The following is a 14,959-nucleotide window of genomic DNA, read 5'->3' as shown; positions in this document are numbered from 1 at the left end:
TAGGGCGGTATACGGAACACATCGCAGACGCGACACTGCCACCTTCCGGTCTGGAATTATCATGGATAATGCCGGGAACAACATCACATGGTATGATGATGATATCAATGTAAATCAATTAATGTCTATTAGGATAAAAATAACTGGGAGCGGTTGCGTAAAAGGTTTAGATTAGTCTTAAAAGTTAGTCGTCTATTTTTTTTTCTTTAAGACTGGTCATATGTAATTCTGTTACGTGAAAACGTAGATTAATCTACATTGAAGCCAAAAAACAAGACTGATTAATGCTTAGCTAACTGCTAGCTGGTCAGACTAGCTCTTAAGACACTGTTTTGAACACAGAGGCTAAGTTTATGCAACTAGCCCCTGGTATCCACCGTATTTTTCGTGTGAGAGTGGGCGTGGCCATTTGTACATTTTATGGGTGTGGCTTCCGGTCTCATCTGCATCCAGCTATTTTTAGCTGTACAAAACAGCTTGTTTTGCTGGTTGATATTGCATATTAGCATATTATTTTAATGTGTTATCTTAATTATGAACACAGTGGTTTGTACTGTTTATTGTAACAGTTTTTACCATTTACACATTGTTATTCTTCTCATTTTTTCCAGAGAGCGGCTAATGAACAGGAAGGCTCGCCAGTAGGCTTACTTCTGCATTGAGGAATAAGGTGGATAATAATACAAATATGAGGTAACAGCGCATTACGTTACTAAATTAAATTAAATTAAATTAAATATAAAAGATGGCTTTTTTGTTTTGTTTTATTGGCAGAATAGCACATATTATTACAGAATATATAGAATACAATAAATATATAGTAATTACATTTTTGATTCTAAATGGTGAAAAACAGCACTGGGCAGGCTATTTATTTTTAATTTACTTTCTGTTTTGCTACATGTAAACGTTTTTGGATATTTCTCTTAATTCTCTACATTGATAAATGAACTGAATAGGCTTTTTTAATCTTCTCTGTTCTAACCTATTCTAATTAGGTGTACTTTAGTCCTTACAGGTTTGCATTTAATCCAATAATAACAGCATGTTATCTTCGTTAGGTCAGGTAACACAAGGATCTTACATTAGATGGCTAACATCTAGTTAATGTTTAAATTATTACATACCTTTATGCCTTCGCTGACGCCGGCTAATTTACTAGTTTATTTTATATTTTATTTATTACTTTTTCATTCTAAACCTTTGTTAAATAATATAAAACAGGTAGGTCTTATAAAACAGTTTGTTTGCTTTATCTGACATTATCTGAGACATGATAAATAAGATATTTTGCACATGCTGAATACACAATCAATAAAGAATTTAAACTAAAACTTCTTTATTAAGACAAATTGAATTAAAAAAGAATAAAATATCAATATTGGAATGAAAAATGGAAAGAAAACTGAAATTAAATAGGTTTAAGTACTAAAATTACTAAACATAATAATAATAATAAAGCTAAAAAGAAATAAAAAAAAAACCTTAAACTAAAAATAAATAAATAAATAAATCTAAAAAGAATAACCCTTAAACTAAAATTAAAATATAAACTGGGAAATAAATAAATAAATAAGTGCTGTCAAACGATTAATCACACTTAAACTAAAATAAAAATGAAAATGGAAATAAATAAATAAATAAAGCTAAAAATAAATTAATATAAAAAAACCTTAAACTAAAATTAAAATGAAAACCGAAAATAAATAAATAAATTAGTGCTGTCAAACGATTAATCATGAATAATCGCATCCCCGCAAAAAGTTTTTGTTTACAAAATATATTTGTGTGTACTGTGTATATTTATTATGTATCCATAATTACACACATGCATGTTTATATTCAAGAAAAAATATGTTATGTTTATATATTAAAAAATATTTATATATAATTCATATATTAATTATAAGTAAAAACATGTAAATATTTTTAAAATATAAACTGTATGTGTACACAGTATATACACGCATATTATGTAACCAAAAACTTATTTTGGATGTGATTAATTGTGACATTAAACACTAAAATAAATAAATAAATAAATAAATAAAGCCAAAAAGAAACCTTAAACTAATATTAAAATGAAAACTGAATATTACAATTCAAAAAAATCAATAGATATTATAGTATAAATAATATTAAAAACACTGCTAAATATAATCTGTAAGATGTATCAATAAGGACAGACAAAAACAATTATATAATTAAATGCTTTTATTATCTAACTTACAAATGAGACATCTAAATAACTTTATAAATCAATTACTTGGTAATGGATCTCTCTAGATGTTACATCCAGAACAAAAATAAATAAATAAATAAACTCTGACATTAATTAGTAACACAATCATGTTGTTGCTGCTCCCGCTGACCGTCCACGGGAACGATGGTCCTCGGATGTGAATCTGAATCCATTCATGCTGTCCTGTGGCTTTAACCTACAACATTACTGTACAGATCACAATGATATCAGCTCTATTAGTTGTCATTTTTTCTTCAGCAGCACTGACAGAGCCAGCAGACGCTGTTAACATCAGCTCATACGCATAAACTGAGTTTACAGCGTTAAGGCAATTCCATTATGAGCCATTAGAGCTGAAGTGCTCTTGTTTCAGTTTTTTAAATTGCCCATTCGTTGATCCTGGATTTTTTTCCCACAGTTCATAGCCAGAGTCGCTACAGCGTAAGAGGAGAGGATGACGATGGTGGATCCCACAAAATGTGAGGAGGCCCCACGAGCCGGGACCTTCAAGGCTCTCCGTGGTATGGATCCTTCTGGGCGAGGTAACGCGTGAGACACGGACTCCATGATTCCCGTCTGGAGAAGATCCGGATCTTCTTCGGGAGAGTTGAAGGTACAGAAGTTGAAGCGGCGTGAGATGAAGATGAAGAGGCTTCAGGCTCTGTCCATTCATGAACATTGTGTCCCTTCTGTCCATTCCTTCCTTTATAATCCTCGCCCCCTCCCGCCCTCACAACACGCATCAAATCCCTAAATTAGCCCAGCGTCTGTGCGTCAATGGGATGTGGCACAGATAGCACAACAGAGGTCAGCTAAACCGGGATCGCGCAGTCAGACACGTCTGGGTTTAATTCATTAGAGGAGTCCAACAGAGGCTCTGTAATGCAGAGAAGGGATTTGAGCGACGGGAAGTCTCACACTAACACTATTAGTCTAAAAAGAACGTTACAGGAACCACTCACCAAAATCAAAACTATATTGTATTTTCTTCAGTAACACTATTGTCAAGATCATAACTCTGGACAATTTATAAGGTGTACTTCAAAGAATCTCATTGAACTTCTTATTGAAGAAGTTTGCATGTATGCTTTCTTTCACTATCTGATCCATTAAAAAATTAATTTAAATGAAAAAACAAACAAAAAAACAAACAAAGTAAAACAAATAAATAAAAAGGCACAAATTTGAAGTTGTTCACATATGTACTTTTTATAAAAATATTTTCTATAAAAATTATATTACTCTACTAAACACCTTAGTGAACTTCATCCTGGGATGCTCTTTAAACAGAACTGATACCAAAAAGTACAATTATATTTAAGTAAGAAAAATGAGAAAAATTAATAAATGCTTAAAACATAAATATTGAAAAAGTAAAATAAATAAACTTAAAATATAGGCTATATATTTTTTCTACTAAATAAGTAAGTAAATAAATAAATACACAAATAAATTATTAAATGCAATCTTCAAAAATTAATACAAATTAATACAAAAACATATGTATACATAGGAAGTTTTATTTATTTTTACAAAACTATTTGAATTAATTCAATTAGGTTTAGTAAAGTAAAATTAATAAACATAAAATATAGGCTATATGTTTTTCTATTAATTAAATAAAAATAAAAAACAAAAACAAACTAAATAAATAAATGCAATCTTTAAAAAAATAAATAAAAATAAATAAATACAACAAATATTTTACTGTCCATACATAAATTTACTGTCCATATAAGAAATTCAAGTTAAAAACTTTCAAAAATAAATAAATAATAAATATATAAATTAATAGGCACAATTCATTTTTTCTATATTTGTAGTTTCTATATTCTTTATGATCATCAAATAATCAAACCAACCAAAAAAAAAAAATATATATATATATATAATATAAATTATACTTTTCTACTAAACAGCTTAGTGAACTTCATCCTGTGATGCTTTGTACAAATTACAATTATATTTAAGTAAGAAAAATCTGTAAAATTAATAAATACTTAAAACAAATAATTTAAGTGAAATAAATAAACAAAACATAGTCTATATATTTTCTACTAAATAAATAAAAACAAACAAACAAATAAATGCAATCTTTAATACATTTAAACGTTTATACAAAAAATATTTATTTATACAAAACTACTTGAATGTATGCGTGTAGAAACTTCTGACTTGTGGGATTGAGAATGTCAGATGTATATAAAGAATGTGACTCATCTGTAGATTCTTTAAACTCGTAATGTCTGATTGAGGACAGTAACAGGTGATGTCAGTTGAGGCCGTACTGCTGTAAATAATCAGGTGACCCAGGAAACACTGGAGTCACCATTAAACCCTTAATCCTGTTTGGTGTGTACTTGTATGTGATTCAATGAGACCCACTTCTCACAGTCAGTGTAGTGCTCAGTGGGTAACCATTTTTTTCTAGCACTCTTAGCTGTGCATTATAACAAAATTAGATTTATTTCAGTAAACTGAAATAGGAATGCTGATGAATAGAACATCAGCACAAAATTCATATTCATCAAAAAAAAAAGTCATTTTTCTTTTATTAGATACATTTATTCTTTACAAAGACTTAATGAAGCAAAAAGGTAAATGTTTTGATTAGGCTAGAATTTACCAGTGACAAATCTAATGAACTGTCTCAGTAAATTACGCCAGCCAAGGCTGATGAGCGTGTTCTGTCCTTGGCACTGTCGGGTTTAGGCATTACTGCACCGCCAGCTCAATTCAAGACCAATTAACTGTGTGACAACAATTAGTGTCGGAAAGAGACTTCTTGCGGCTGTTAGGATGACTTTCCAATTTGATAATCAGTAATTTATGGCTTGTTCACAAACAAATATACTTTTTTTTTCTTCAGTAAATGACTCTCAAAGTGCATGTGGCTTTGTTTTGAATATTGTATATAGTACTCATTATTTGATTTAATTGTCAGTTCGTTTTGTTTTGTTACTTTGCTTTTGTCACAGGCTTACCAAGCTCCGCAGTCAGTCAACGATCACAGTCACCTGATTACCAGTCTAATCAGGGAGGTCGCTCACCACGTAAATTCATTTGGCTGTGTCAAGTTTTGTTTAGTTTCATTAAGTTTTGTTTTGTTTCATTCAGTTTTGTTTGCTTTTGTTTAGCTTAGTCTGTTTTTTTTACTTGTCATTTAATGTAGTCTTGCTTTCCTTTCTCAGCTTTGCTCTTGTTTAGCTTTGGCAAGTTTTGTCTAGTTTTGTGGTTAGATTTGTTTAGTTTTGTCTCGTTCCATTTGCTTTTTTGTTCGGCTTAGTTTTTTGCATTGTTTTGTTTAGCTCTGTCTAATTTTGTTTGCTTTTAGTTTTGTCTAGTTTTGTTTAGTTTCATTTAATTGTATTTGTTCGGCTACATTTGCTTTCATTTAGTTTTGTCTAGTTTTTAGTTGTCATCAAGTGTCATTTAAGTTTGTTCAGCTTTGTTTACTTTCATAAACTTTATAGTTTTGTTAAGGTTTGTCTAGTTTTGTTTGCCTTTTGTTCAGTTTTGTTTGCTTTTGTTTAATTCTGTTTAGTTTTGTTTAGTTTAATTTAGTTTTATTTGTTCAGCTACATTTGCTTTCATTTATTTTTGTCTAGTTTTTAGTTGTCATCGTGTCATTTCATTTTGTTCAACTTTGTTTGCTAGTTTCACCTAGTTTTTACTCGTCATTTAGAGTGGTTTTGTTTTATTCAGGTTTGTTTGCTCTTGTCTAGGTTTGCTTTGTTTTGTTAAGCTTCATTTGCTTTCGTTTAGTTTTGTCTAGTTTTCTAGTTGTAATCAAGTGTCATGTAGTTTTGTTGAGCTTTGTTTGCTTTCATCAACTTTCTAGTTCTGTTGAGGTTTGTCCAGTTTTGTTTGCCTTTTGTTCAAGTTTTGTTTGCTTTTGTTTTGTTTAGTTCCTTCTAGTTTCATTTAGTTTTGTTTGCTTTTGTTCAGCTTTGTTTGCTTTCGCTTAGTTTCACCTAGTTTTGTTTAGTTTCGTTCAGCTTTGTTTGCTCTTGTCTAGTTTTATTTAGCTTAGTTTGACTTTCTTTGCTTTGTTTAGTTTTGTTTGCTTTTGTTCAGCTTCATTTGCTTTCATTTAGGTTTGTCCAGTTTTTTAGTTGTCGTCAATCATCATTTAGTTTTGTTCAGCTTTGTTTGCTTCCATCTAGTTTTGTTTAGGTTTATCTAGTTGTGTTTGCCTTTTGTTCAAGTTTGTTTGCTTTTATTTAGTTTTGTCTAGTTTTGTTTTGTTCGGTCTAGTTTCATTTAATTTTGTTTGCTTTTGTTCAGCTTCATTTGCTTTCGTTTAGTTTAGCCTAGTTTTTAATCGTCATTTAGAGTTAGTTTTGTTCAGCTTTGTTTGCTCTTTTCTAGTTTTCTTTAGGTTTGTCTAGTTTTGTTTGCCTTTTGTTCAGTTTTGTTTGCTTTTGTTTAATTTTGTCTAGTTTTGTTTAGATTCATTTAGTTGCTTCTGGTTTCATTTAGTTTAGTTTGTTTTTGTTCAGCTTTGTTTTGTTTGCTTTGTTCAGCTTCATTTGTTCTTGTTTAGTTTCACCTAGTTTTGTACTCGTCATCTAAAAGTTATTTAGTTTCTTTCAGCTTTGTTTGGTCTTGTCTAGTTTTTTCTAGTTTGTTTTTTTTTTTACTTGTTGTTTAGTGTCATTTAGTGTTATTTTGTGTTTTCGGTTTGGTTGTGTTCAGTCTAGTTTTTAGTTTATTGCTGTTTATTTTCATCCTCATTGCTTTTTTGCTTGTCTTTTATTTGCTCTTTTGTTTCATTTTTGAGAGCTTTATTGTTATTTTATTTTTTTGCTTTTTGTCTTTTAATTTGCTGTTTGGTTTTGTCTTTTTTCCTGCAGTTTAGTCTTTTTTAAATTTGCCATTGGGATTTGTTGTTTCATTTTTAATTGCTTTTTTGCTTGCTGTTTTGTAGGGTTTTGATTAGTTTTGTTGAAGCTTAAATGTGAAAACACCCTGGATATTTTCTAAGACGTGTCATTTGTACTGTCTACCAATAGATGTCACTGCTAATTCTTTCACTTGATAGTAAGCCAGATTTGCATCCTTGTTAAGTTTTGTGTGTGTGTTTGTGTACAGCATAGCCTCCAGTTTTTTCCTGCCAGATGTTATCGAACTTAACTTCATTACTAATAATTTAGCTTTAACTGCACACACCACACACACACACACACACAATAACATGTTAACACTAGCTTTGTCTTTTGCAGCACGTTCTTCCTCCTATAAGTGGTGTGTTTGTCTCAGGGACCTTAATTACACAGCTTATCCATGGTATGTCTAATTTGACAGATGAATTTGCACTAAAATAGTGTTGTGTTTTCTCCTCTGTTTGAAAAATTGTTGTCTTTCCTATGCATGACAGTATGCATTTTATTATCTGAATATATCTTCATTTTCCTCCACTGTTCTTGATGCTATCAGAACAGATCTGCAGCACATTTTGCGGTTGCAACCCACCAGTTGAAAACCAGTTCAGTCTTTACCCATTTCATACTTCACTTTCCAGCTTATTTTATATATAAAGCAGTGTTGCTGATATAAAATCTGGTAGAAAGCATTATAAACTGATTAGTGGTGTTGTTCTCAGTATATGTGGATGATTTGATGTAGTTTCCTGTGGTGTTTGTCTTTCTCTCATGTAATGGTTTCTACGGCAGCAAAGCTTTTGATTAGAGATTCCTTGTGGGTGCATCTTTTCTTCTATGGCTGATTGCATTCTGCTTGCCTACAGCTTTTTAGCGTGCGTGTGTGCGAAAGTGAGAGAATATGTGTGAGCGAGCCAGTGTGCCATTTAATGTTAACAGAAGCACTAGCGAATTCACACAATGGATTGACATGTCATCTTTTCAAATAAGAACTGACATAGCGTGAGCTCGAATGATTGTGTTTGTGTGTGTCTGTGTGTGCTCTGTTTATTTTTAAAACAAGCATTGTTTTCTTTAAGTATAATATAGAAAACATCAGTGTGGTTGTTCAGATGTTGCACTATGATGTCATATTGGACTTTGCTCAGAGAGAATAGCATCTGTTTTTGCTCATTTCTGCGTCTGAGATGTTTCTAGGATACGGCACGTTCTGTCGTTTAGTTTGACACTGTTGTCACTGTCAGGTGGACAATCCCCCTTCAACACCGCTCAAAGAACATATTGTCTCTCTGTGAAAGAGGTAACAGATTTCATCTAAACTAAACAAGGAACCCACGCCTTGAGGGAAGTCTAATATTTCCACTCACACACACCCACATGGAGACACACACACACACAGTAACTGTCTAACACAATAATAACGTATCTATCACTTGTTTTTCAAGTTTGCATTGTTCTGTAGTTTTTCTATACTATTTTATTAATTATTTCATTATTAGTTTTAGTTATTGCAGCACATAAACTAAATTAAAATGAAAAATGTATTTTATTTTATTTGTTAAATATGACCTAGACACTATATATGCTAATATTTTAAAGAAATGCATTACACAAAAAGCTTTATAATAAGAGAAAAAATGTGTGTGTGTGTGTGTGTGTGTGTGTGTACAATAATATAAACATAATAAAATTATTTTATATTTTTATATATTTACTAAATTAGATATTTAATAACTTTTACTATTATAATAACTATTGTTAAATATGTAAATCTAATGATATCTATCCATCTATCTATCTATATCTATCTATCTATATATATATTAAATTACAACAATATAATTATAATAAATAATTATAAATATATAAATAATTATAGTTAAATATTTATTTATTGAATTACACATATATGAAGATGTGTGAATATATACAACAATATAAACATAATTTTTTTATATATATATATATATATTTAATAACATTTATATTATTACATATATATAAATCTAATATATATAAAATTACAATAATATAATTATAAATATATAAATAATTATAATAAGATAATATACATTTACTAAATTATATACTTAACATTTATATTATTATTACTTATATGCAAATCTAATTATATATATATATATATATATATATACACACACACACACATTACAATAATATAATTATAAATATATAGATAATTATAATAAGTTAATATACATTTACTAGATTATATACTTAACATTTATATTATTATTACTTGTATGCAAATCTAATTTTATATATATATATATATATATATATATATATATATAAATATATAAATATATAAATTACAATAATAATTATAAATATATAAATAATTATAATAAAATAATATACATTTACTAAATTACATACTTAACATTTATATTATTATTACATATATGCAAATCTAATTATAATTATTAATAATATTATAATAACTAATAATATAATTATAATTAATTATAGATATTTTAAATAAATGGATTGCACAAAGAGTATTATAATAGGAAAAATATTTTAAAATATTTTATTAAATTTGACAATATGAAGATATTTTAAATGCTTTACACAAAAAGCATTACAATAAAAAGAAAACATTTCTAACAATATACAACAAATAAAATTACTATAAATATTATTTTAGATTATTTGAACATTTTTTTCTAAAACATTTTACATTTTTTCTAATACATTACAACATAACAAATATCATTATTATTAATATAATTTTCTGTTATTAAAAATATATGTATTAAATCTGACCTAGACACAACATATGGCGGTATTTTAATACATTACACAAAAATCAATATAATAAAATTAAAAAAATACATTGTTTATAAATAATTATTATAAATAATAAAAATGTATACTTACATATTAAACATATATTAAGTATAATAAAATAGATTTCATTTTTAAAGGTGACCCGTGTTTTTAGATCGTTTAATTAAAAAAAAAAAAAAAAAAAACGTCACAAAATCCCCAAAAATTCCCAGCTCTGGCTCTTCGTGCTGGGCGCCACCTACAGCATATAGGTTTACTCCAGTTTAGAGCGCAAAGGGTTAACGTGCTTCTCCCTCAGAGTGAGAAGATATATTACACACGCGTATGTATTCACCAGGCTAGTACACGGTGTGCATGTGCATCCCTCGGCAGAGGCGGTAGTAGCTAGTGCAGATTTCGCGCGCACACATCAGTACAGCACAGGAAGGAATGATTACTGTACTTCATTCAGAAAGAAGCTCACGGCGCCAATCAGAGCAGGATGCATTTCACATAAATGATGCCATTACTGCTCCAGCTGCCAGGGAATATGATATGATGGCGATGTCCTCTGGGGGACAGACTGTGGTCCATTAGTGCGGCTGGATATCTCGTTAGTGCTCCAGATGTCCAAAAGGACCTCTCTCCGAAAGCACGCGCCTCGGTCGCGCCCCCGCGGGCTGAGAAAGTGAGGATCAAGATCACTCAAGATGACTCTTTTACTCGTTTCTGACCGTAAAAACAAGGCACTTTGACCCTGGACGCTGAAATCGGAGCGTTTGAATCATTATTAAACGATATTCCGGTTTATTTCTAACAGTTATCTGGTGTACACATCAGCCGGGTGTTTGTTTTTGCAACGCCCATGATCTTCTTTAACGTTACCTGAGGAGGGAAATGCAAACGGGGAGAAACTTCTGAACGTCAGCTGTAGGCGTCTGTCACCACGTGGACTTAGATGTGATCGGTGAAGGCTTTTTTAGACAGACGAGACAAGATGAGCGATGCCATGGATGACTCCGGTATTATCCGCCGGCGGAGGATGCAGGTGAGATGACGTTTTATATCATTTTAGTTTACAAACTCGATCAAAATAAAGCTTTTAATGTCTACATAAAATCTCTCTCCTCATACCTGGTATGACTTAAGTCGATATCCTCAGAAATCACAGGTGTAGTAGAGGAACCAATCGGAAACGCCCTCCATCTGTCAATCATTTGGCGCTGTCATCGGATTGGCTGGCATGTCAAAGGTGGGCGGGGTTTTCAAGAAGGCGTGTCATTTAAGTTAAAAATGGCAGAAGTTAGCAAAACGATTGCATTTTTTTTTTATTGGACTTGAGTAAAATTGCAGTGTGAATGTAACTTGCATCAAAAAGATCTGAATCTACTTAAAAGACTAGGCACAGTGTGAATGCAAACTGAATTAGGTTCGGTTTTGTACTTAGTGCACTTAAAGTTTAAAAAATGAATGCTTTCTAGTCGAGGAACCAATCACAAACATCCATCTGTCAATCATTTGGCACGGCTAGATTTGCTGACATCGGATTGGCTGGCATGTCAAAGGTGGGCGGGGTTCGGGAGAAGGCGTGTCATTTAAGTTAGCAAAACGATTACATTTTTTTTATTGGACTTGAGTAAAATTGCAATGTGAATGTAACTTGCATCAAAAAGATCTGAATCTACTTAAAAGACTAGGCACAGTGTGAATGCAAACTGAACTAGGTTCGTTTTTGTACTTGGTTCACTTTTTAGTGCACTTAAAAAATTAATGCTTTCTAGTCGAGGAACCAATCAGAAACGTCCATCTGTCAATCATTTGGCACAGCCAGGTTTGCTGACATCGGATTGGCTGGCATGTCAAAGGTGGGTGGGGTTTTCAAGAAGGCGTGTCATTTAAGTTAAAAATGGCAGAAGTTAGCAAAACGATTGCATTTTTTTTTTATTGGACTTGAGTAAAATTGCAGTGTGAATGTAAGTTGCATCAAAAAGATCTGAATCTACTTAAAAGACTAGGCACAGTGTGAATGCAAACTGAACTAGGTTCGGTTTTGTACTTAGTGCACTTAAAGTTTAAAAAATGAATGCTTTCTAGTCGAGGAACCAATCACAAACATCCATCCGTCAATCATTTGGCACGGCTAGATTTGCTGACATCGGATTGGCTGGCATGTCAAAGGTGGGCGGGGTTCGGGAGAAGGCGTGTCATTTAAGTTAGCAAAACGATTACATTTTATTTATTGGACTTGAGTAAAATTGCAGTGTGAATGTAACTTGCATCAAAAAGATCTGAATCTGCTTAAAAGACTAGGCACAGTGTGAATGCAAACTGAACTAGGTTCGTTTTTGTACTTGGTTCACTTTTTAGTGCACTTAAAAAATTAATGCTTTCTAGTCGAGGAACCAATCAGAAACGTCCATCTGTCAATCATTTGGCACAGCCAGGTTTGCTGACATCGGATTGGCTGGCATGGCAAAGGTGGACGGGGTTTTCAAGAAGGCGTGTCATTTAAGTTAAAAATGGCAGAAGTTAGCAAAACAGTTACATTCTTTTTTGGACTGGAGCTTTTTAATCTTAAAAAATAGCAAAAAAAGTATTATATATTTGGTCCATATGGGTTATTCCTATATTTTAAGGAGTGAAATGGCAGTGTGAATGTAAAGTGCATAAAAAGACCTGAATTAATTCTAGGTACGGTGTGAATGCAAACTGAACTAGGTTTTTTTTTTTTCACTTAAGTTCACTTTTAGTGCACTTAAAGTCTGAAAAATGAATAAATAAATAAACTGGCTGGTGTTAATTTAATGTGGCCTTTTTATTAATCTAGTTTGCACAATCTATTAACACTTAAATAACACCCAACAGAATGTAAATGTGAAGTGTTATCTAAACCATAATAGTTAGATTAGATTTGTTTTCATTGTCAGTCACTCACTAGGTTCCAACATACACACAGGAGTTCATATTTGCTTTGTGGTTTGGGAGTTATTGTTTTAATCTCTCCGGTTCTTGCCCAGAGCAACATAAACAGAAAGAAGAAAAACATAAAAGAGGTTTTGAGTTGTCGTATTATTGTTGGTACAGTGCGGAAACCATCTGCTGTTATATGAAGTCAAAACAAAATGTGTGCGTATTACTTTCACTTCCCCTCTTTCATTGGCAAAAATAAACAAGCTGTTTTTAAGCTCCAGCTGATCTGGGTTTCAGAGCGCCGCTGCACTCCACCCCAGACTGCTAGACATTTTCCAAAAAGGTCAGCACCTTTCAGCTCCTTTACTGGAAAATAAGAGAATCAGTGTTTATACTTCAGCCTAAAGTGCTGGTCATCAGTTTTCGCTGCTCATATTGAGAGTAACTTTTTACAATCTGTAACTAAACTTCAGAGTGTAATATTATGCATTTTATTATACGCAAGCATTACAGTGAAAATGTCTGTGTTGTTATTACTGGTAAAATGAAATGAGTCATTTTAATGAGGAATAAAGCATTCCCTGATCCCTTTTGTGATAAAAGAGTTCTTTGTATTATGAAAACATACAGTCCATTTCAAAACTCAAAGCTTCCTCCTCTAAGAAAAAGAGGATTTATTAACACTAAGCTGTAAAATGGCTTGTTTCATTATATTCTCCTGCAACTTTTGGCATTCTAACGCAATGAACACCTATTTGTACATTGGTAGTACATTGGCCCATTCAGTCAGTGTTATTTCCAGGTGCTATGTGTGTAGTACCTGACACTGCAGAAAGTTGAACTTTTGACTCATCGTCGCAAAGGGACGCCAAAACGTTTGAGAGGGGTGGGGTCACTTTTATAAAATGCCTATAATTCCTGAACGGAATGAGATATCTTCGCCAAACTCACAACACTTATAAACCACAGAGCCTGACCACTTGGTGGTGCTATTAGAGGGGAAAAACATGAAAATGGCTATAAATGCGCAACCATTTGTCCTTTCAGTCATTGTGCATGCCTGGTCTGCCATAAGTGTCTATAAGCGATATTTGCGTATCTGAAAACACATGGCCGTCATTGGCCGACGAAGTTTGAGCGCTTGTTAGACAGGGTTAACGGAGGTTGATCGAAACAAAACTCGTTGGGCCTGTTCGACTCGTGGCCACAAAAGTCTGAGAGAAATTTGAAAGAAATCGGCCACTGGGTGATATCGCATTATTCAAGGGCGTAAATGATTGTACATCACGCAATATTCATATAACAATAAAGCTCCTTATTCTGGACAACTTTGCCTCTTGAACCACTGCTGTCAGTCAAATCGTTTGTTAAATGATTGAGATGATGTCAAAAACCTACTTTTGCAGACTAGTTTTGCAAACTATTCTGTAGGCTCTCTAGGTCAATAATTACCAAAAAAGCTTGAAATTTACCCTTTGGGAGGCTATAATGGGGTCATTTAGAAATAGGGGCCTGTCCAAATTTACCCAAAATCCTATGAAGCCTAAAGGAAAACTCAAAACGTCACGAAACCTGGTGAGCACATGCGACAGGTGATCGTAAACAAGCGTGCACAAAATTTAAAGGGGTTCTTTATGGTCTTAATGAAAAGTCTATAATATAGTGTAAAACAACACCTTTTTTACTTTGACAAAATGAGTTCTGCAAAAATCATCCCATTCTGAGGGATTGTTCCTTTAAATGTTAATGTGCTCTGCTCGCCCCACCTCTCTCCACTCTCTGTAGAGTGACGAGCCTGTTTAATTTGTGCACATCAGCGTTTAATTCTAAAATTGGGATGGCAATGGAATGGAAATTGGTTATAAAAATACGAAGTTACTCTTTAGCAACTGTTTTTCATCGAATAGAATACTAAAATTATAATTGGACCTCAGGGGAAAATGTTACATGATAAAAAATCTGAACAATTAAAAAAATCATTTTTAGGCCTAATGAGAACATTAACATAATTTCACTCTCATATTCAGGATCTATACCCAACGAGACACTTATCCAGGTTTTCAGCTCTGCTTTCTGCCAAAAAGCCATCTGGATCTATGAGATGCGAAGTTGCAATGGCTTTCAGCCTGCG

At 32.2% G+C, this 14,959-nt stretch overlaps 1 protein-coding gene across 1 annotated transcript in view; it reads left to right on the top strand.

Moving 5' to 3' along the window:
- The first annotated feature begins 10,882 nt into the window (after window positions 1-10,882).
- Window positions 10,883-14,959, top strand: part of mast1a (microtubule associated serine/threonine kinase 1a) — a 70,939-nt gene continuing 66,862 nt past the window's right edge. Inside the window, exon 1 of the mRNA XM_051137974.1 lies at window positions 10,883-10,966. Coding sequence (XP_050993931.1) covers window positions 10,916-10,966 — 51 coding nt within the window. The 5' untranslated portion in view covers window positions 10,883-10,915. The remainder of the gene's footprint in view (window positions 10,967-14,959) is intronic.

The sequence above is a fragment of the Labeo rohita genome, chromosome 1 (assembly GCF_022985175.1).
Source record: "Labeo rohita strain BAU-BD-2019 chromosome 1, IGBB_LRoh.1.0, whole genome shotgun sequence".
Taxonomy (NCBI): domain Eukaryota; kingdom Metazoa; phylum Chordata; class Actinopteri; order Cypriniformes; family Cyprinidae; genus Labeo; species Labeo rohita.
Note: the sequence above shows the minus strand (reverse complement) of the source record. Positions and strands in the feature narration are given on the sequence as shown.